Source organism: Coffea arabica, chromosome 9c, assembly GCF_036785885.1.
Source record: "Coffea arabica cultivar ET-39 chromosome 9c, Coffea Arabica ET-39 HiFi, whole genome shotgun sequence".
Lineage (NCBI taxonomy): Eukaryota > Viridiplantae > Streptophyta > Magnoliopsida > Gentianales > Rubiaceae > Coffea > Coffea arabica.
In genome coordinates this window covers 32,462,294-32,486,858 of record NC_092326.1, presented here as the reverse complement: position 1 = coordinate 32,486,858, position 24,565 = coordinate 32,462,294, and the positions used below count along the sequence as shown (strand labels likewise).

The window sequence follows — 24,565 nt, the reverse complement described above, 5'->3', positions numbered from 1 at the left end:
ACTCTTGCGAATATATATTTGAAAAATTTGCAGGTTTGAGAATGATAAATGTGCTCAGAAATTAGTGACGTGGTTGCGGTCATGCAGTTTTATAATGTCCCAAGCATTATTGATATCAAATGCTAAAAAATTATTGATATCTGAATATGCAGTTATACCTACGGTACAATTCCTCTCAATTAATTAAGTAATGAACAAGTATCTACATGTAGTTTCGAATTAATAATTGTAATCTAAACATTCTTTGGATTGTTTTAGATTAAATATTTTCGGATACTTGCTTACATTCAAAGTATCAACATAGACAATATGTTCCATGAGTTATGCAAAAATTTTGGACAACTATGTCAATCTCATTTTGCAAAAATGGTGTGTATCCATTGTAATGACGTAGTCGGCACTATTGTCAGGTAATTATTTTCATATATTTTGAATTTTAATATAATTTTACATCATACATCACAATTTCTTCTTAACAGATACAGTGTTAACATAGAAGTTAAAGATTTCAGTGGTAACCTATACCTCGCTTTTCAAGACAGACATGCACAATTCATGTTTCGTTGTGATGCTTTTTATCTTAGAGATTTAAAAACAAAGGTATACATTATTTATATGTATATATTTTTATACAATATTATTTACAAACTATCTAAAACAAAAGATAATTTTGAATTATGTATGCTTTTAATTGTCAGGAAAATGGAGGTGCATTGTTCGACCAACACATTAATTCATGCAAAAATCGTGCATTCTCATTTATAGTACGAACTCCACAAAAATCAACAGAATTAATTAAATCCCCAATACTGGCGTTCGTACTCAGAGTTGATTGGTGTGAAAAATATTCACGCCTTCGTAGAAGATTATCAAATTGAAGGCAAAATGTTTGTAAGTATTTCATTTATTTATCAAATTAAATATTTAATTATATTTAATTGGACCCTTATGTCGCTCAATTTATGATATAAATTTCTATTTTCTTTCAGGATCCAACCTTCATCAAAGTGATAGTTTATAAATAATAGAGATGTTTTTATCATATATTGAATTATTGTTACAAAGTTTCATTTTTTTAAATATACTTTCATGTGCCCGTGATTATAACATTTTACTATTTTTAAATTCCTCTATAGATTGTAATTTTTTTCAAAAATGTAATCTACTGTGCATAGCACGGGTATTTATACTAGTAACTTTAATTAGAAAACATGGGGTAGCCCACTCTCTCCCTCTCTACCTATCCTCTTCTCTAACATTTTTCTATTTCTTCTCTTCTTTTTAGAAGGCCTTTCTCCTATTGACTCAGTTTTTACTTTGTATTACCAATAAAATCTCTCCTACGACTTTTTAGCAAGAGATTTCTATTTCTACTAGAGATTCCTAGTGAGATTTTTGTGTAGTTTCTTTTTTGTTCTCTTATATATTTTGTTGTTAGATCGGAACTTATTTCAAATAGGCTTGTTAGATCTGATCTTAGGTTTATCTTGACACATCTCATTTTCATTATTGGAGTTTAAAACAATTGATGAGTTAGATTTGACAACAATAACACGTACAGAAGTGAGTTGCATTGATTTATCTTATTACAAGACATTTTGGAATTTCTTTGTATATTTCAGATTTGATCATAATTTTTCAAATGTATTATATTTGTTAAATTGTAGATTTGTTATTTCTAGTTAGTGCATATTTTTGTGATGTAAACTAAATCATGCTAGACGATTTGTAGTAATCTTATTAATGAAATTTGCTTTTTAATAAACAATACATGAGGGTAATTTAGGTATAATAAAAATTAAAATCACAGAGTGTTTACACTCAAGGATGGACACAAGGGGATGGGCAGGGGCAGCTATGTCCCTATAATTTTAGTTGTCAATTAAAATTATATTATTTTGCCCTCTAAACATAATTACCAGTAATTCTTTTCATTATTTTGTCTAAATTATCTTAATGAAGCGTCTTACACCAAACTAACAATTAGTTTTCTTATAAAAGTATACCATTAGTATCTATTTTATAATTAATTAGTACTACTTTTGAATAACAATTACAAAAATATTGAGTTTTCTTTTAACTCTTCGTTTCTTTGATTACTATAACTTTGAAATAGCAACTAAGGTAACATTGCACAAGTTATATATATACTAGTTTTTGGCCCCCGCGCCCAGCGCGGGTAGCCCGTGACGAAGCCAGGGAGTTAAACTTAATTTTCAAATGATTGCTGTAATATGAAAGAGTATTACTACAATTAAAAGTCAAACAATATTAGAATAGCTCCAAGTGAACACAAATACTGAAGTGTTATCAGAGTTGAATCTTAAAACTTGTATCATAATCACTTATCACTTGCTGCAGGCATGCTCTTCTTCCAGCTTATTTATCCACAAAAAAAAAAAAATCAAATCAGATAAGCTGGGTAAAGGAATTAAAAAAAAAATCCCTTGACAGGCGATAAAAGTAAGAATTCTTGTAAATGTTTTTCTAAAAAATAACTTGGATGAATATTTGGTGCAATATTAGTGCGACATTTAAGGATAACATTCCCTAAAGCAATAAATAAAAATTAAGGAGATTTGGTGTTTCCATAATGAAAAAAAAGAGAAAAAATTATTTTTCTTCACATATTTTTAAAGCTTTGCAATTGTAACATTAGAAGAATTCAATGTAGATAGCCAAAAGAAGAAAGAATGCGTTAGATTTATTAGAAAACAAAGGAAAGTCGGTCCAAAAGAAAAGGGCACATTTTTGGGATTATAGTAAATCTTGCACTTGCTTATACAATATGCAAGCGTTTAATTGTTAAGCATATAAACCACAGAAAAAGAATTCTAAACATAGGATAAGAACTCAAGTCAATTTGTTTTCAAAGTTTCATTTGCAGTTTGTCTTAGAAGTGTTTGGATATGTTAATACTAATATAACTATGTTTTCAACCATGTTAATACTGTTTGTGCAAAGTATTTAAATAATTAAGAGAAATGTTAGCGCAAGCCCTCCTTTATGTTATTATACTTCATGAAATGCAGAAAGGTTTATGTTGGATTTGACAAAGTTGTGTTTTGAAAATGTAGATAACTTAGCAATACATATTTTAAGAGAGTCTGAGATTTACAATAACGGTTGAATAAGTTGAGATTTATAAGTCGTTTTAAGCTTAACAACTTAACAATGATATTCATCACATATATAATTAATTCGTAAGATTATCAAGAAATAATTTGCAAATTTCAATAATAGAAAGGCTACAAGTGAACATAAATACTAAAGTCACAACCTATTACCCTCAATCTTAGTAAGTATAGAACATGCTTTGTGCTCTCCGCAACATGCCTTGAACCACAAATTCGAACCATAGTTGAGGATTTAAAATAATTGTTTCTTTTTTATTTTTCTTTCAATTTATCTAATTTTTAATATTTATTTTAAGATTTAAAATAATTATTGATTTAAAACTATTTATGGAAGCAAAGATATGATTTTTTTAAAATAATAAGCAAATTTTTTTTTTTATTTTTTTTGATTGCTTCAGGGTTAATAAAATAAAAATATGTTTTTCTTTAATGCAACATGGCCTCAATAAGGACATTTTCGATATTAAGGGGGTTTTTGTTAAATGTTTGATCATTCAAAGGGTGAGACCGTTATTTGGACAAATTACAGGGATTAATTGGTAATATGATCAAACCTCAGGGGAGGTAAATGTAATTAACCCATAAGAGAATGATTGATGGGAAGATGAGCTGAAGAGTGAGACAACGATGAAGAAATGAGAGAAAAAATGGGCATTTTTTACTCCTGGGGCTCAACCCCATCGGGTAATCCCGATAAGGTAAAGGAAAAGAACAATAAAAGAGCACACATATGGTCAAAATTATAAGAAAGGCTAACCAAACATTGATAAACGGACACACAAGTCTCCAAATTTACGGGCAAAACCTGACCACCAAGGGCATTATAGAGAAAGAAAATGTAAAGTCAATATCAGAAAATTCAGGAGCCACAAATTTGACCTTTATGCCACATTAGAAAGACCGAAATACCCCGTGAAGTCATTCGAATTATCATCGAAATCGGCTCATGGTTGCACTGTAGGGCGTTGCTCCTTTTATATATTTTAGATTAGATTAGATGTTAATAATTAATAATAATAAGGGAAAGACATTCTGGTAGGCTATTGTAAGCCATTGAGGGGAAAAGCTCCTGTGTTGACTTTTCCTTTCCTTGGTAGCAAATTGAAGTCCAGCCGCAATTGTGGACTTGTAAAGGAAACATTCTCGTAGGCTATTGTAAGCCATTGAGGGGAAAAGCTCCTGTGTTGACTTTTCCTTTCCCTTTCATAACTCTCAGTTTTTTGTATGAGTGTTTTGATAAATGGACCCTGCGAAGACACTTCAAAAGCCGGCAACTTTTGAAGTGCTCCGCAGCACTTAACTACTAAACCCCCCAAACCCCCCCAAGCGATGTGGGAACTTAACCCCACAGGGTGTCCTGCTGCTAAGAAGTAAAGACCCCCCAGACTCCCCGAGACAGGTTTTTCCCTTTCATAACTCACAGTTTTTTGTATGAGTGTTTCGATAAATGGACTCTGCGAAGACACTTACGATAGAAACAGGCCCATGCTGCACTGTAGTAAATGAACGTTCTCCCTTTTATATATTTAAGATATATATATATATATATATATATATATATATATATATTCATATTCAAGTATCATACAAATTGCAAAAGTTTCAACTATGATTTTGAATGCCTCACATTAATAGTGAATAAATTAAAAAGTATAGAGTCTATTCCTTCACATTTTTAAATGTATTTTTCTTTATTTTTTAAAAATTTCTTGTTCATAGTCTATTGAACTTTCATTTTATATTTAATACGTTTTATGTGCTATAGAATATTTTTGCTATTATATCATTGATCATTCACCTCCCACTCCCAACTAAAGTCTTGGGCTAATGCTTAGACTCATCATACTTTTTCTTATAGAGTAATGACAATGATAATGATAAAAGTTAATGCAAATTGAAAGGAAAAATCACACACTAACTAAAATTTACCATGAAAGAAGCATTAATTTGGCCATTAGCAGCAGAAAGATCAATCTCAAGTAAATACTAAATTGATAAACAAATTCAAGGGTCAGTGGCTAAATTACTGCGAAGTTTCTTCTTACTTCTCATTCATTTTCACATTAAAACTAATCTTTTGGTCAGCAATATAAAGTCATACACCTCCATGTTCTTGACAATATATATATATATATATATATATATATATATATATATATATTTATGTATTTATATATATATATCAAATAAATGCCCAGTTGTTGCATTTAAATGGACAATTTAAAAAGAAAAAAAGCTCTTTAGTCGAACGTTATCTTGACTCCAATCACTGATTCACTTCCAAGACAGATCATTCGAATAAGTCAAACCTGATTTGGCAAATAGCTATGGAGTCTTCGGGAATAAGCTTATATATTTAACTAGGCATTAGGTAGTTTCGTTTCGTAGTAATTTGACCCTAACTTTTAATCAAGGAATTGTTTAATATGGATGACCCGGGATCCACGGTACCATGATCTTCTTGTGATATATTTTGTTTTTGAGGGGAATCTTGTAAGATATTTTATTCCTTTTGAATTTGGGCAGCAAAATTTGACATCAAACTTTAGACCAATTCAATACTTAATAGTTTATGTGGGAACACCACCTTTTTTGACTGCAACAAGTATAATTGCGATTTCCAAAAAAAAATTTTTCAACCACCTTTTTATTTGTAATGAATCTTTTGTCTCGCTGGTGCCATCCTGTGTCCTATTTTTTATTACATTGCTAATTTTTTTCACAAAGAATGTATTTTAATTCTTTTTTGTTCTTTAAAATCCAATAACTATCAATTGAGTAAAAAATAAATACAAAAGTTAAAAATATATATATAATAGAAAATAAAAAATATAGCAAAAATTCATTAAAAAAATCTCATTTTTTTTGTGTATTTTGATTTTTTGAATTCATTAAATTCATACAATAGTTTCAAAAAAAAAAAATAGTATATAATAGAAAATAAAAAATGTAGCAAAAATTCATTAAAAAAATCTCATTTTTTTTGTGTATTTTGATTTTTTGAATTCATTAAATTAATACAACAGTTTCCAAAAAAATAGTATATAATAGAAAATAAAAAATATCGCAAAAATTCATTAGAAAAATCTCATTTTTTGTGTATTTTGATTTTGTGTATTATTCAATTAATACTTGTTGGATTTTAAGGAAACAAAAAAAAATTAAAATACGATATTTATGAAGGAGAAATAACAATAGAATAAAAAGTGAGACAAAGTGTAGTACAAGAAGTGAAATAGAAGATCTGTTGCATTTTTTTATCTCACATACATCACATTAAAAATGTAATATAGTATTTTTTTTTATTCAAAAAATTATCCCAAATAATCTACAATTCAAATACACTCAACGCCGTTGATGTTTGAAGGGATAACCCACTTGGAACAAAGCCTATAATTAAGTATAAAATGTAGTTCTGACGGTAAAGCAAGATAATGTATTAGTGCATCCCTCTCATGGACTGGTACCTTCTAGTCTCCTTGCCCCAGTTGGACCTCTTAGCATAAATTAAAGTGGGAACAGAGTGTAGATGTTTCCGCTCGACAAAAAAGAAAAAAAAGCAATCTGCTTAATTACTTGGGAAAATAACCCACACTATCATACTATCAATATAAACATTTTAAGTCACTCAAATTTGATCCCTCGCATTTTAGAATTGTTGCATTTTGGTCTCAATCTTCACTTCCATGTCTGGGAGCAAGAAGGGAAAAGACAGAGGAGCCTTTCCCCTTACAAAAGAACCCACCTTTTGGCTTATGAAATATTACACATGTAATTGTAATTTGACAATATCTTAATATTTTTTTAGGAGGCAATATCTTAATGTTTCAAGTTTTGGTATGTTAAGGACTTTTAAGTCTTAAAACTGTTTGTTCCATAAAAATTCTTGAAACTAAGAAGTCAACTCTATCCAAAAAAAAAAAAAGTAACTAGAAGAGTTCTTATCATCTCGAGTCAACCAACAAAACAGAAGAGGATCAAAAACAGGAGTGGCAAAACCAACACAAATCTCCACTTTTGGACATATCTCAGTTTTGTGTTCCTGTTGTTGCATTTTTAGCTATCTTGAGCTAGTTGAAGATATCCTTTCCTCAAGGTGATTGTTTGGTCATATACTGAACATAGGCAGCAAGAGAGGGGAGCAAAATAAAAGCTAATGGGCAATATTCTGTGCCTTGAGATTCATCATCTATGGGGTCTACTAGTGCTGCTTCTCATTGTTCCAGTTGCAATTTCATACCCACACTTTCGTGATGATTTTCCAACACTAGACAATCCTTCAAACACATATTCTTATGCTCGTTTCCCAGAGGTTGAAAAGCATTGCGGGTTTCTTATTTCATCTGCTTCAGAGTTACCGCCCGACGATAATAGAAGCGGAAGAATGAAGAAAGAGCTCTTCTTCAGGAATGGAGATTGGAATCAGGAACCAGGTGGAGTACCATTATTGCCAATTGATAGCAGGGAAATGCCTAGTAACACTTTTGGCTATGGCCCTCCACTCAATTTAGTCTCTTTTTGGGTCAACGATGTTGATCCGGCTCGTAGAGCTAAAAACACAGTTAGTGTGAGTGGTGTAATGGAAATTGGAAGAATCAGAAGTGGTTCTTTTTCATACAAGCCTTACGATTGGTCCCCAAAGCTCTACCTGGAGCGGGGCATTAATAAGCTCACAATTATCTTTGAAGGTATCTATCTTGAGTCCCAGGAGAATGGAGGGAGGAGATTGATGTGTTTGTTGGGGAATGCAACCATTCCAAAGGATTCTACTCAGAAACTAGATTCGTGTGACCATGGAGATCTGCAGAGTCCATGCCAGCCAAAAGTCAACAACCTGCCCTCCACCTTGCAGGATGATCAGATCATTCTTGTTCTTGAGTATCCCAAGACCTTCACTTTGACCAGCAGAGGCATCTCTGGAGAATTGAAAAGCTTAAACCAGGGGGGAAAACCAGCATACTTTGATAAAGTTCACATATCCTCCCAGCCAGGGGATGGATCGACGTACAGGTTTGGATCTGAAAAACTTGTGGCAAGGGCCTGCAGTCCTTATCCTTATCCTGATTCTTTGATCAATCAAGAAGTTCAAGATGTTGAGATGTTTAAAGGACATGATTTCTGTGAGGACTTGAGGCAATTTGTTTGGAACGAAGTGTTTGAATTTGCATCCACCTGGAAAAATGTTGTCAGAATTACAAATGGTAGCAGCAAGATTGGCCCTTTCTTACTTGGCAATGAGATAGAAGCTAGTTATAATAGTTCTGACAAACTCAGGCTTATGATTCAGGAATTAGTCTGCGAGCCTGGCACTGATCAAGAGGGGTTCCAGACCGCAATGGTATCTGCTGTTTTCAGAGTGATACAGAAATCAGAATACCTCTATAGGGAAGAAGAGAAAAGAACAGGGCTTTCCACCATGACACTTTCTTCAGAGGGAAGGTGGCATTCTTCTCATGGGCAGCTCTGCATGGTTGGTTGCATTGGACCTGCTGGTTATCTTTCAGATAGATGCAAGTCTCGGATCACTCTATACTTCCCTCTTACTTTTTCTATCAAGCAACACAGTAGAGTGGTGGGTACCATAAGCAGCATCAATCCAGCAGATGGTCATGCTTCTCTTATGTTTCAGAAGTTGACTACTCCCATTGAGTTTACGAGTACGCACCCGAGGGACAATCACTTCAAATGGTCATACACCTACACGAAGCTAAAGCAGGCAAGGGAGTTCCAGAGTAGAAGCCAGCCTTCCAATTGGGAAAGAATTTTGAGGAATTCAATTCTCCAATATCCAACATCTAAGGGCGAAGATATTGCCAGTTTCTCTTTCCTAACTGATGTTCTGTCAATTGAAGTCCGGGCTGCTCCACAGACTTTGACAAACAGCCAGGCTCCGAAGACTAATGTCAAAATGGTGCTTCTGTCCATAGGTTCATTGTTTGGACGCTATGATCCACACTCATATCAAGAAAATCCTGAAGCTGAAAAGGCCTTCCATTCCATTTCTGAAGAAATTGAAGTCTCAGGGCATCTCAAAGTTGAAGGTGGTCAATTTTCTAATGTTTCTCTTTTCTTTGAGGGGATATATGATCCAACCCTCGGACAGATGTATCTGATCGGCTGCAGGGATGTACTACAGTTTCAAGGCTTCAATAATGATGACAGAGACCTTGAAGGAGGGATGGACTGCTCAATTGAAATCAAAGTGGAATATTCTGCAAAAAACGCCAGGTGGTTATTGAATCCTAATATCAAGTTTTCAATCAACAGCCAAAGAACTAAAGAAGATCCACTTTATCTCTCTCCAATAAGCAGTAACACCTTTCTGCTTTCCTATAGCAAGAAGTTTGATTTTTTAATGGTACGGAAAGGCTTCGAGGAGGGGCTTCGTGTCCTGTTGCTTGTGATGGCAATTCTCTGTATTCATGGCCAATTACGTTACACTGAGAATCAGGGACACACCACGGCTTATATATCATTGGTCATGCTTGGGCTCCATGCTCTTGGTTTCAGCATCCCATTGATCACAGGTGATGAAGTGCTGCTCAGATGGAAAGAATTCGCACCATACAAAAGCTCAGCATATGATCAATTTCAGAACTTTCATATATTTCAATCTCTTGACCTTTTCATCAAGTTTCTAATGTTGATTGCACTTCTGGAAACCGCAAAGCTTCTGCAGAGAGTCTGGGAATCGCGAAAGCTACGGAAAGGTCAAGCTATAAACTTAAATCTAAGAATTCCAAGCGATAAATTGGTTTTCCTTTTATTCTTGCTCATTCATATGCTCGGATTTTTCACCCTTCACACCATCCGCAGAATATATGGAATTCCATTACTATTGCAGTCAGAAAACAGTGTTGCAAGTGCTAACATCAGAAGGCTGCAAAGATGGTGGACAGAGTTGGAAAACTATAGCGGGTTAGTTCAAGATTGCTTCTTGCTACCACAAATCATTGGAAATGCTGTATGGGGAGTCCAAGGTAAGCCTCTCAGAAAACTGTACTACTTGGGATTCACGACTATCAGACTGGTGCTCCAGGCTTACGATTATGCAAGTGATCCTGTTCCAAATCCCACCAATAGCGAGCTTGAATTTGAGTATTTGGGTGTGGAATCATATTACAAGCATGGCAACGTAACCATTGGCGTAATTGTGGTTATATTGGCAATGCTGCTATATTTCCAGCAGAACGGATGGTGTAAAATTAGGCCAATACACAAGTTAGAGGACGGTGAAAATGTGGAATCCAAGCCTGATAATATATACGAAAGGCTGCTTTCTGAGTAACTTGTAAATCTTCCTTAGCTAAGTGTTGAGGGGGCTGGCTCCGGTGTGCTTCTTTCGTTTGTTTTGCCTGTACTCATTTTAAACCCACTCTTCTCAGCTGAAGGAAATGTTTTGAGTATGTTATCATTATTATGCTGTCTTAGCAGAAATTTAGCCACATATGCAATGTACTTTATGTTGAAAACCAAGATCCCAGTCATTTTAATGCAAAGAAAGTGAGTAGGAGTTCCTGCAAAATCTGTGATGGAAGATGGACTTTGCTTGATTAAGTTGGGAAACGTTTACTCATCTAATTAAGCTGCCTTTTCTGCTTCTTGAACACAATTGAAAGGAATTAGTCAAAGAACGCCATCCACATTTGCCTTATGAGCCCAAACTCATGTTTGTTTTATCTTTATATGCTAACTGGAGTAGATTCAGAGGAACAAAAACTCACGTTTGTATTTCCTTTAATTAAATTATTTTTGGGAATACAAGTGCATGGGCACACACACACATATATGGGAACGGGACAAGTACAGTTGGGTTAGGTCAGATTAGGTACGATTAATATATTTCACGTATAATGTGGGTCCATACTTATAGAGATGGATATATTTTTTGCATTGATATGGTATACACAAATAAAATTTACTAGGAGAGGAACACTGTGCTTGCGCATGGTGGTAAAATTTAACCATGCCCAAGATTTAAAGGCACCGATGAATACTATATATAAAATAGTATGTTACAAACTGTTTAAGTTGGTCATAGTTTTAAATCTTGGCTTGGCCTCAAATGAAATATAAAAAATGTAATTCTGGTGAATTACATTTAAGTGATCATGTGAGGCTTTGATTGGGAAAGAATGTGCAAATAACTGCATCAGGAGTTTTCCAATTGGAAAGAAAATGTGAACCTGATTAAGGTATATAAATGTTGCAGAAAGTTTATGCATTAGATAAGTTGCAATGGACCAAAGATATACCTTATCTATTTTGTGAGTTCATTTATAGGCCTTTCTTAGTAAGTGCTAGAAAATACACTGCTCATTCAAGGAAGTAGCGGTTGCAGTACAATGAACCAGAGATGTTCTCTATCTGTCTGGTTATCCAGTTAATCTTGAAGTCTGCTTCAGAGGGTGTTAGATAGTACAATGAAAAAGCAAGAAAGAGTTATTTAGCATGCCTCAGAGAGTACATTGAAAGGAACGAACAAATACATCGAAAATGCCAGAACAACCTGTTTGTTTGATTACAAATGCATTTTGTGATATGTCAACATAAGAAAATTTAAGCCAACCCCCAGCAGATGGCTTTGTGCTCAGCAGAACATGTTTCAGAGTTCTAGAAGTAGATGGCTGAGACTTATCAAAGGTGATAAAGTAGGTAGATTCTCCTGTTAGTACACTTTGACAGCAGGCTAACAAAGATTAAAACAGACCTAACGAAATTGGCATGGCGAATTACTAAATATAGGGATTTGTTTTCATTCTGAAGCAATTGTAACACAAAACTTTGTAAAAATTCAGTTACTAAGTAAACCTGATGGTGATAATCTTTGAAGATGTAAACTTTATGACAGAGCTTTCTAAAAGTGGAGTGACCAATTTAAGCTACTGCCAGCATTCTCTGAGTATTGAAAATTGTTGCTGGCAGTTTTTGAAAACTAAAGGTCCGACAGGAATTCCGGGAAGATGCAAGACAATACAAATAAGATGTAGCAAAGAGTATACAAAAGTGCAAACACAAAACAATCCACTCCTAGAAGCAGAACTATCTGCAGCTCGAAATCTGTAACAATACTCATAGGAATGCATTGATTAAACAGTAGTAAGGGCTTCACTGAATGAAAACTATGCAGGAAAACAAAGCCAATGGAAACCATGAACAGCTCAAAAATGCAAGTATCACCAAAGAGTAGCCACTGGCAAAGCATTTTAAGAGACTTCTAATACAATATAAAGATGACAAGAACAGTTTTTTCTTTTTTTTCTTTTTTTTTTTTCCAAAAACAAAGAATAGCTGTACCTTGGCTATCAGATGGGATAGTAGTAACCGGACTGACAGAAGATGATGCATGCCTTTGAGTAGATTCTAATTCATTGCATACAGAGTCTAGCAACCATTCTAATTCATCACTGTCGATAGCATTTCTAGGCTCAGGGAAATAAGACAGACGACTTTCTAAATGCTGACCACTCACAACCTTAGGATGCTCAGCATAACAGTCCTGGTTAGAATCTCCAGGGACAGATACACCTGTTTCTATATGGCCTAATGGTGTTTTGCAAACATGACTCGCATGCTTTCTCTTACACGTGCGACCTTGAGCAGCAGAATCAGAAGCAGCAGAAGACATTTTATGTTTCTTTGCAGCATTAGCCTCTCGATGACAGTGCAAGAGGTCATCTTTTTTATCACGTGGCATTTTTGCATACCTTTGATGGCATTTGGTGCTTGTGTCCATGGAACTCACAGAGACTAAACTAATAGTGCGCAAACATTTTGTCATGTAAGGTAATGATTAGACAAAATATCTTCAACAAGACAAAAAATATCATCAAGGAATACCCAAAAAAAAAAAAAAAAATCAGCGGAGCAAAAGCTAAAGAGAATACGTAATTACGATATATAGTAGAAGAATTGTCAAAGTAAATTTAAAACCATCACACGAATTATCTATTTGATAGACTAACTTCTGCAAGCCACAGCATACTACCTTGAAGAAGCATAGCTTGCGAGCAAAAAAAATAAACTCCCCCTCCAGAAAATAAAAAAAAAAAAAACAGAAACAAACACCATATATTTCTAAAAGGAAACTTTCCTCTGAATAAACAGCATCAGGGTATAGCAAGCACGTAAACATGCAGCCTCAATAAATAACCAAGTTCATAAAGTTGGAAGGAAAGGAAGTACCTGGAATCCAGAAAACCAAGAGCAAAATATCTGGAAGAAAGGAAGACAGACAATGAGAACAACTAAAGAGTACAGCCTGATCAGTTTACAACTTCAGTGCGGAGAAACAAGGATGCGTAAAAACCAATAAGCGAATGCAAAGTAATGAAAGTAACTACCTTGGCTGCTTTCTTGGTTTTTCAAACATCTTCTGGTAACTCTTTCTGAAGTTTATTAATCTCCAACAGTTTTATTCATGTGAAAAGAGAATCTATATTGTCAAGTTACATAGTTCAATTGATTAAAATTTGAAATATGATGTCATAGAAGTGCTGATTCTTCGCACTCTATTGTCTCAAGTTTGGATTTTGGACGCAGTTTCCCTTTCTGCTGCAATCAATTAAGCAACTTAAGTTATTGATATAAAAAATTGTAAATTGGACAAATCTATTCTCTGCATGCAAAATTTCATAATTTCATAGACTACGAACGTAATCAGTCTGTTTCACTAATTTCAGTATTTAAAACTGTGGTTAAAGCGATATTGTTTTCTTTCTGGAACTCTGTAGTCATCCCTTCTCAATTCAGAATTTTTTCTAATGCATCACAGTTAACATTGCTTTTCTTTCCGTTCTCTGTGTTTGCCTATATATGTAGTTTCACCAAATCTCAGGAAGCAAGAAAATAATAAAATGCAAGACATGTAAACCACCATGTAGGATAAATGTGAAGTAGCGTGCAGATAAAAGAGAACCACGAAAAATATTCTAGATCACTTTTCACAGCTATAACAACGCGTCATCTGAGGAAAAATAAGAAGGGAAAAAAAAGAGGAAGATAATGAATAACTGTCTTCTGAAGAAACAACAGCAGTAGGCAGGAGGATGCTGAGGATAATGCGAAGGGCAAGAAACCAAAGCAGCAGAACACATGCAACAGAATAGAGAAGCTAAACACAGAACTGAACAATAAAAACGCCAAAAAAAAAAAGAGAGTAACATAACAGAAAACAAAAAATAGCTTTTCTTCCATGAAAAGCTGGGCAGAGAATGTTCTCCCGTTGGAAATCACAGAAAGAATTAAGTGGTCCAAATCTTGCTAATACAAACGAGGGCGGTGGAACTAAATGCGGAGCAGGTGTACTATTGACATCGAACATGTTTGAAGGCTGACATGGCACACCCAGGTAAGTGTGAGGAGAGGTCTTAGTAGTTAATCTGAAGCATTATCCCTAATGCTTTGCACTTGTCTCCTCTATTGAATTCTCTCGATTTTCTGCCATATACTTCTGGATGTATGATATGTGTCTTCAAAATTAAGTTAAAATGATCATGTTCATATCCCATCTAATAAATAAAAATACATATCATGTATTTAGATGTGCATTGTGAGAAAAAGAGAGAATTTCTCACCCATAATCCATCGGAGGAGAATCAAATTTATATGCTTTTTTATATAAGCACACTTATTTGTTTTCGGTCCCAAGATACAAAAGAGGGTTTTTCTCTTCATGAAAATCTCTTCTGCAGTCTTATCCTTGAGTTAATCTGGAAGCATCATCGATGAATTTTAGGCTTTTTATATAAATACACTCATTTGTTTTAGGTCTCAAGACACAAAAAGGAGCTTTCCACTTCATGCAAATCTCATCTGGATTTCATCTCAAAGCAAATTCTTCAACAAACAAAAATATCAATATACATGTGCAGTGCACATGGAGGAGAAGGACGATCATGATTTGGCAAAAACTCCTTGGCGCTTCATATTAATTTTCTAATGAGTATAACAAAATTATATAAATATACACCATATAGTGTAAAAGGTACAACAACTAAACAATTGTACGAAATCTCCAATTGTATCTGCCCTTGATCCCATAATAAATCCCGAGCTTTGCACGTGATTCTATTGTCCTAAAAATTTTATATTTTTTGATATTAAAATATTTTGACAAATGCTGATTGTTAACATCATAATTTTTTTTTCTTTTTCTTTAAAAGTGGTCTTTTGAAAATATCATTTACATCGAGACCATGAATCTAATATTTGTCAAAGTAGTTTTTGAACTACTTGGATAATATTGATACCCATAATGTCATTACATAAAATCATAATATTATGATATGTTATAAACAAAACAATATTGTTAAACAACGACCATACCTCTAGACACTAAAAGCTGAAGCAACCCATGGGAGCTTATAAACATCCATAAAACAAATATTTAGACAATAGTTTCGATTTCAAAAAAGACATTAGAGTAAATAAATCAGTTTGTTTTATTTTAATCATTCTAGGATGCTTTTCATGTTGTGCATTCATCTCCTAATTTCAATCTCCCGACGAATTCATTTATCAGTCAAACTTTAGATATGTCTAGGTTGAATGAACATCAATGGAGGAAGTTCCAATGAAATCATTTTATTTTGACAATTGAAAATATGAGTTTTGACCAAAATACTCAATTTTTTGACATAATTTCAATAAATTCTGACTACTTCTTGTACTTTTCTAAAAACAAATTGTATTAGTACAATTATAATAGGTTGATTATTTATAACTAGATTGTGGGACCCTTTTTTTCCAAAATTTGAGTGATAAATTTTCATGCCAAGTAAAACTTGAGTCTTTGTGCTGATGCTGTTCACATAGTTTACTGTGCCGATTTCATATGTTATATGAGTTATATTTTTTAGTCGACACTGTTCTAAAAAATTGTGTTAGTACTATAATAATAGGGGAATTTCGCCAATTTGGTCCCTATACATTTTCATTTAAACCAATTTCATCCTTAATGAAATATTTTAACCAATTTAGTACTTGAACTAGTTTTTTACTTCCAATGTAGGACTTTTTACTGCATTTTACTCACTTCGCATAGACCAACAGGGGTATAATTGTCACACTTCCTTAATCTGCTGCAATTATTCGAAAGACACAGATTAGAGATCATTACAAAAAGGGGCGAGCATCTGGGTTTGAAGACATTAGGTCTCATCACAATTTCCCAATTCTATCTGCAAAGATGCACATGTAAGATGCATCAAGGGAGAAAGTATTTCAATGGAGCATCAAGTTCGTGCAGCTACCAACACTCAAATCATAAGGATGAAGAAAGCAAAAAAATATCAGGGGTGAAGAGAGAGAAGGTAAATCAGTACAATGGAGATGAGACCGTGTTTTGTGATTGTAATGAACCATGTTGAATAGCTACTTCGTGGACATTGTCAAATCCAGGAAGAAGATTTCATGGCTGCAAGAATTATAGGGTATTTTTTCTATTTTGTTAATATATTACAGGGGAATTAATTTTTTTATTTTGGCAGTATAATCAAATATGGGTATTTAGTAGTAATTTCAGCTTTAGATTAATTCTGCAATCTAATTGGAGTATGGAGGCCGAATTAGACTTAACTCAAACCATGAAAGTTGTAGGAAATGATGTTTTATAGCTGCCTACAAAATTTCAGCTTAATCCGAGCACTGTAGCACATGAAAAGACAAAAATACCCTTGACTGCCATAGGTAGAGCTCTGTGGACAGTTTTGATATTTTACCATTCTGGCCGCATTTTTTTTCACCTTGCTCTGTGAGTAATTAGCATTTGGAAAAATACAAAAGTTTTAGTGCTATGTTTTAGCTTTCCAACGCCTTTGAAAATGCCTCAATCGAACTTTTGTAGCCTGAGTTATTGTCAGTTGAACGCAGTGCTGTTAACCAGCTTGGCGGTGAAATTCTGGTTCTGTAAATGATGAATTTGACTTGGATACACTATGAACTGGATTGAGTGGTCTTCATCAAAGTTGTAGCCCTTTGTCTTAGTTTCGAAATGGTATAAATTACACCCCAATCCAATAAGTATAGCTTCGGTTGTGACCGATACGCTAAGAGACGTCGAACCTGTCTTTTACTTTTTGCCTTAAACCTTATTTCCGATCATTTCTGTAGCACGGTTTTGTAATTGTATAATGTTGAGCCTATTGAACGGCCATTGTAATGAGACTCTTTGCGTGTGATTTTGGGACTGATTGAGGAAAAGAATGAAACCATAAATGGCTGAAAAATAGGTAAATACAAAGGGTGTGCTGCCCAAATTTGCGCTCTAAAGGTAGGTAGATATACTCGCAATTTGTGTAAGGATTTGAGAACGAATACCACTTGAACCATTTAGAATATTTGCGTCTTCTTTTATCAAGATATATAAGTTAGAACTTGGCCGACCTTGTACCCTTGGGAAAATGAAAATAACGATTAATAGAAATACATTTTTCCTCGTTCTTTCGATTCAAATGGTATTTTTAGGTATAATTACTACCAAGTCTTACCGTTTAAAAAGCGAGCAAGAGTTTTACGAATATTCTCTAAATGAATTTCAATTACTTGATTCTTGTTAAACGAAACGTTTAAATTTCGAATCTTAGTCGATTTTTAAAGTTCTTAAATAATGTTTTATCGCAGATTTGGACTCCAAACCAGAAGTACAACCGAGACATGATCACTAAAAGCACTACATTTTGGTGAGTGCTTCCAAATATCTGATTGAACTTGACATTTGTGTTTAACACTTGACCAATGTGATTACATGATACATAAGTGAATTGATAGGGTAAAAGTGTACTTTATCGCACTTGCCCTAATGTGATTTATCCTTGTTCATCGATTTTAATTGACTTGATATACATGCATATGAATTGTATCTTGCCTGGAATTCCAGAAACCCTGTAACTAGTTAGTCGAGTCGAGCCGGCAAGAGCCTAGTCGATTAGATAACGAACTCTGAATAGTTAGTGATGTCGAGCGGAGTGTTATCTCCTCGACTAATCGGCATACTCGAGTATTACCACCAGTGCTTATTATGGAGTTCGGGCTTTGTAAGGGGTTTGGTCGGTGGACGGAGATTGGAGTTAAGTGGTGATCTATTGGACTAGTTATCTTACTTGAAAGTTGACGGAGTGTCAACTACCTATCGATCAAGTTATGGTGGAGCCGATATATGAGCAATTGTATCCTTATATGTGAAATGCGGAATATTTATTGTTTGGCTATATGAAGTGTTATTACTCATTTCTTGACTTGTTTTGCTCGCTATTTCACTATCATGCTACTTTTACTTTATTTGATAGACAATTTGATATTTGGAACATCACTGAGTTTTAGTTCACTCCATTAGTTTTGTTTTCCTTACAGGGGTACGAGCGAGATGTGAGATGTGTACAGACTAACGTAGTCTAACTGTTTTGAATTTTGACTTGTACTTCGCGCTATCACTCGACTAGGGCGATTTGTACTTGAATTGTATACACTTTGAAGTATTTGGGTGTATAGAAGCTTTGTACCTTGGTTTGTGCATCCTTGAATATTATAAGTTTGAATTGCGATGTTATGTATCGTCTATGGATGTATGCTTGAGATACGAGTAAGTGAGTCCTGACAAGAGCTGAGCAGGCGACTCGCTAAACCCTAGGGTACGCCCTAGGGGGAGGTGGAGTCGTCACAGGTGGTATCAGAGTCTAGATTTGAATTGATCTGAGTAGATTGCGTGATATATACTTGTTATTCCTTAGTTATAGGATGGATATAATAGGCTAGGGTTTCACACTTGAGAATAGGCCTTTAGCCTCGATTGATATGTCTAACTTATTTCTTGTAATGTAGGCGATGGCGGGTACAGATGCTACTGGGGATGTTGGGCCATCTCAGCCTGTACCTACTGATCAGATACACCTTGAGGGGCTCGTATGTCGTGTACTTACCTACCAGAAGAGCCCCGGTGGGTCCGTGTATCGGTGGTCTCCGGCGCGCAAGATCCGGCGCTGCGACTGCTGGAAGACCTACTCCTACCCCTATCGGGTGGTCCTTGCAGTTGATGATGAGCGGAGACGATTGAGTAGCGCCAATCGTAGATACCAAACAGAGATAGAGCGTCTCCAGGCAGTTCTCCAAGTTCAGGGTACCCGGATCCGAGAGCTCGAGGTTTCGGTTCTTGAGGAGCAGGAGAGGACGAACGCCCATAAGGAGTAGGCTCAGGCGGCCAATGGTCGCCTTGTCCAGGTGGTTAGGAATGTCAGGAACCAGACCGACCGTATTCTGACCGAGTGTGGAGGACTAGTGGGAGATGTGGCTCAGGACTTGGTCGAGAAGGGTCAAGGGCCTGCGGCTCCTAGCGTGCCCGAGGAGGATCCCGAGGAGGATCCAGAGGAGGAGTCGACTACTCCTGCAGAGTCGGTTGGGTCGGCATCTAGCTAGACCTTTAGTAGGGTTTGAGGGATTTTTGTGAGGTAGTTAGGGACATAGTAGGGTGATACGTCGCTTTTGTTTTGGAATTTGACGTGTTAAGGTTGATGTATATAGTGCTCATTTTGTTCTATGTCCCTTGATTAGTATGAACCTTTGACTTGACTAGTTGGTATGTACAGTACTTTTAATTTGTTATGTGCCTTATTTTACTATATATATAAAGGCCATGTTTATTTTGAATGTGTTTTATTATCCCTGCTTTATGATTTGAAAATATTTTATCTGAGCTATAGCTTATTTTGTCTATATTTACATGATTGGTTAGTCAAGGATCATGGAAGGTAGAAGGAGTCACTGAGTTAGGATCAGGGAGCTACCCGAGGGTGTGGCTCTAATTGTGGGCGAGGGGATAGACAGGTCCAAGAACCAGTGCAAGAACCGAGAGGGGAAAGAAGTGGAACAACTGAGCCGCAACCTGGACCCCGAGTGGAAGGGGGGGATCAGGTGGCGACGGTAATTCAGCAAGTGACTAATATCCTTGCTCGTTTGGTAGAGCAACAGGGTCAAGACCCTGTGAACCAACCTAGAGATCCCGATATGAGGCAAGATAGGGCCCTAGAGAGATTTCAAAAGTTCTCTTCTCCTAAATTCCTGGGAGGGCCGGGCCCTGAGGGGGCGGAGAAATAGTTAGAGACCATGATCAATATATTAGTCGCTTTAAACTATGCGGAGGATAGGCAAGTGCAATTTGCTGTTTTTAGTTCGAAGGTCTGGCCAGGACTTGGTGGAATATAGTTAAAACTAAGTGAGAGAGAGAGGGAACCGCATGGACTTGGTTGAATTTCGTGCAGGAGTTTAACAAAAAATACCCATTCACCTATCGTTCAGGAGAAGAGAGAGGACGATTTTATTAAGTTTCGGCTGGAAACTTTGAGTGTAGCTGAGTATGAGACCTAGTTTACGAAGTTATCCAAATTTGCTCCTGAATTGATAGCTACGGAGCAAAGAAGGATAAGGAGATTTGTGCAAGGGCTCAATGTAGAAATACATGAGGCCTTAGTGGCGGCCCAGATCAATAGTTTCATTGAGATTTTGGAGAAGGCCTAGGGAATCGAGATTGCCAGGGCACAAGTGAGAAATGTTCACGCAAAACGAAAAGGGGCGCCTGATAGAAGTCAAAGACCGGCACAGAGTGATCGAAACATACCACCCCCTAAAGCCGATTGTGGAACTGGGGGTGGAAGGTTACGGGTACTTCGAGGGGAGGTACGTCGAGGGGAGGCCAAAGTAGAAGATAACAGGAGAGAGATGGTCCACAGGGGGGTTAGACCTCCACTCCCCGAGTGACGTATGGATATTGTGGGAAATCAAACCATATCGAAGATAATTGTTGGAGAAAGGCTCGGAAGTGCCTAAGGTGTGGAAGTACAGAGCACCAGATCGCTAATTGCCCGCTAATCAGCGATATTCAGTCTGCTGGCAAATCGAACTCGAAATCGACCAATGTAGGAGGGACCAGGTCAAGGGTACCAGTCAGGGTATATTCGTTGGACCAGCAATTGGTACTTGAGCCAATGGAGGTAGTGGAAGATACGATTCCTGTTTTCCATCGTTTAGCCAAAATTTTGATAGACCCTGATGCCACTCATTCTTTTGTTAGCCCTACATTTATGTTTGAAATTGACATGAAAGTTGAAAGGCTACCTTATGAATTAGAAGTAAGAACACCTACGGGTAACCAAACTTTACTTGCGAATGAGGTGTATAGAAATTGCGATATTTGGATTGGTGAGTGGAAATTAGTAGTCGACTTCATAAATCTAACCATTAAGGGGTGCGATGTTACTCTAGGCATGGATTGGTTAGTTCATTATCATGCTCGGGTAGATTATAGGATGAAGGTGGTCGAGTTTTGCATATCGGGTGAGGCAACTCTAAAGTTAGACGTGAGAGGTATGTTAGCCTCATTTGCGCTCATTTCGGAAATAAGGGTTAGGAAATTGCTTAGTTATGGAACACGCAGTTATTTAGCTTTTCTAGTTAACACCCCAGGAGAAAAGGTTAAGTTGGAGGACATGCCGGTGATTAGTGACTATCCGGACGTATTTTTGAAGGAGTGGGGTCATTGCCACCCGAAAGAGAAATTGAATTTAAGGTTGACCTAACATCCGGAACTACTTCCATTTCGAAAACCCCTTATCGAATGACACCCGTCAAACTTAAGGAATTAAAAATTCAGTTGCAAGACTTACTAGAACGGGGATTCATACATGAGAACGAGTCACCATGGGATGCTCCAGTGCTATTTGTTAAAAAGAAGGACGGGAGTTTAAGGTTATGCATTGATTATCGAGCTTTGAATGCAGTAACCGTTAAGAATAAATATCCTTTGCCCCACATCGATGAGTTGTTTGATCAATTACAAGGGGCGGTGGTATTCTCTTAGTTGGATTTTCGACAAAGGTATTATCAATTGAAAATCAGAAAGGAAGATGTGCCAAAAACGGCATTTAACACTCGATATGGGCATTTCGAGTTTGCAGTAATGCCTTTTGACTTAACTAATGCCCCAGTGGCGTTCATGGATTTAATGCATCGAATATTTACACCCTACTTGGATAAGTTTGTGGTGACGTTTATTGATGATATCCTAATATATTCAAAAACAAGGGAGGAACATGAGCAACACTTGAGGATAGTATTACAAACCCTACGAGAGCACCAGTTGTTTGCTAAATTTAACAAGTGTGAATTTTGGTTTGAGAAAGTGGCATTCCTAGGCCAAATAATTTCAAAAGATGGACTTACTGTGGATTCGGCCAAAGTGGAAGCTGTAGCCAAATGGAAACGGCCAGAGAATCCTACTGAAGTACGAAGCTTTTTGGGCCTAACAGGGTACTGCCGTCGATTTATAAAGAATTTCTCGAGAATTGCGGGACCCCTAACGAACTTAATAAAGAAACAAGGAAAGTATATTTGGGATGCTAAGTGCGAGAGTAGTTTCCAAGAACTTAAGAAGCAATTGACCATGGCTCCAATGTTGGCTTTGCCCAATGGGAAGGATAGCTATACGGTTTATACCGATGCTTCGAGAAAGGGGTTAGGGTGCGTTTTGATGCAAGATAGGAATGTGATTACCTACGCATCTCGAAAGTTAAAGCCTCATGAGCAAAACTATCCAACCCATGACTTGGAGCTTGCGGCTGTTGTGTTTGCTTTGAAGAAATGACGACATTATTTATACGGAGTAACATTTGAGGTATACACGGATTATAAGAACCTTAAGTATCGATTTTTCCAGAAGGAGCTAAACCTAAGGCAACGTCAGTGGGTGGAGTTCTTAAAAGACTATGATTGTACGATTAATTACCATTCAGGGAAGGCCAACGTTGTAGCAGATGCTCTAAATCGAAAGGCTCAATTAGCAAGTTCCATAGTGGGAGAGTGGAGCTTGTTAGAGAATGTATGTGAATGGAACCTGCGTATGAAGCCACAAAGTTATTTTTGAAAATATTGAGGTGAAATCGACACTGTTGGATCGAATTAAAGAGGGCCAAATGAAAGAACCGACGGTGCAGAGGTGGATAGAAAGAGTGAAGAAAAGGGAATTGCCTAACTTTAACCTAGATCCTGATGGGATTTTAAGGTTTCGCAATCGCGTCGGTATGCCTAGGGATAAAGAATTAAAGAGAAAAATTTTGGAGGAATCCCACATTTCTAGGTATACGGTGCATCCAGGTAGTGGTAAAATGTACTAAGATCTCAAAAGTCCGTATTGGTGGGATAATATGAAGGCGGAGATTGCCCAATTTGTACAAAAATATCTTACGTGCCAACAAGTGAATGCTGAGCATCAAAGACCATCGGGTCTGTTACAGCCTTTAGAGATCTCTGAATGGAAGTTGGAGCATATAACGATGGATTTCGTATCAGGGTTACCACGAACTCAAAAAGGTCATAATGCGATATGGGTGATAGTAAACCGATTGATTAAGACCGCACATTTCCTACCAGTTAATATGAAATATTTCTTGGAGAAACTTGCCAAACTTTATATAGATGAAGTGGTGAGACTACACGGGGTACCAGTGAGTATCGTATCCGATAGAGACCCCAGGTTTGAGTCTCAATTCTGGCAAAAATTGCAAGAGACTTTAGGAACTAAGTTGAACTATAGTACAGCGTATTATCCTCAAACCGATGGACAATCTGAGAGAACCACTCAAACTCTTGAAGATATGCTGAGAGCCTGTATTGTAGATTTTGGAAGGAGTTGGAGCCAGTATTTAACCTTGGTTGAATTCGCGTATAACAGTAGCTATCACTCTTCTATACAAATGGCCCCATATGAAATATTGTATGGACGAAAGTATCGATCGGCAATCCATTGGGATGAAATAGGAGAGAGGAAGATTATTGATTCGGCTATAATACCATGAGTTGAGGAAGCCTATGAAAGGATAAAGGTGATTCGTCAGAGGCTTCAAATAGCCCAAAGCCGACAAAAGAGTTATGCCGATCATCGGAGGAAGGATTTGGAATTTAAAAGAGGAGATAAAGTGTTTTCTAAAATGAAAGGATCAGTGTTTTCATTGATTTCAGAGGTTTATTCTTCCAATATGAATGGTTCTCCAGTATTTTTGTGCACAGGAAAAGGATTCTTGCTAACATTCGGTCCTTGTTTATCTCTCCTTCTTAAAACTATGTCTCTGACCTCAATCATATCTTGAATTTTATACTTAGGTGCCCAACAATTGATAGTAGAATATCCAGAAGCTCTAGAATGATATGTACAAATCGCTTGAGAATCATAACCAATAGGAATGCCCCCAGGGTAGGTTTTAGGAGGTATTGTACAAATTTTTCCTGCAGTTTTGAGCTGGTCATATAACTAATCAACGGGCCGACTTAAATTGGTGAAAGTTCTGTATGGGGTTTGGTTTTGGGTGTCATTAGTTTGTTGGTGGTTGTAGTTCTGATTGGCTGGTGAAGTAGGTCTTGGATTAAGGAAGGCGAGGTCTAGTTTG

At 36.3% G+C, this 24,565-nt stretch overlaps 2 protein-coding genes across 2 annotated transcripts; both read left to right on the top strand.

The window, feature by feature from the left end:
* The first annotated feature begins 7,134 nt into the window (after positions 1–7,134).
* Positions 7,135–10,205, top strand: LOC113707883 (uncharacterized). The gene is made up of 2 exons (XM_027230266.2): positions 7,135–9,847; positions 9,954–10,205. Exons 1-2 carry the CDS (start codon positions 7,294–7,296, stop codon positions 10,058–10,060), a joined length of 2,661 nt encoding a protein of 886 aa, XP_027086067.1. The 5' UTR covers positions 7,135–7,293; the 3' UTR covers positions 10,061–10,205.
* Positions 10,206–21,112: 10,907 nt separating this feature from the next.
* On the top strand, positions 21,113–21,703 carry LOC140014178 (uncharacterized). Its single transcript, XM_072064595.1, has one exon. The coding sequence runs from the start codon at positions 21,113–21,115 to the stop codon at positions 21,701–21,703; it is 591 nt and encodes a 196-aa protein (XP_071920696.1).
* Positions 21,704–24,565: the final 2,862 nt, after the last annotated feature.

What these genes read in the sequence shown, in the direction of transcription:
- LOC140014178 (XM_072064595.1), top strand. Translation starts at nt 21,113, where the DNA reads ATGGAGGTAGTGGAAGATACGATTCCTGTTTTCCATCGTTTAGCCAAA.
- LOC113707883 (XM_027230266.2), top strand. Translation starts at nt 7,294, where the DNA reads ATGGGCAATATTCTGTGCCTTGAGATTCATCATCTATGGGGTCTACTA. An exon ending in ATCGCGAAAGCTACGGAAAG is followed by an intron (nt 9,848 to 9,953) that starts GTCAAGCTATAA and finishes CACCATCCGCAG; the next exon opens with AATATATGGAATTCCATTAC.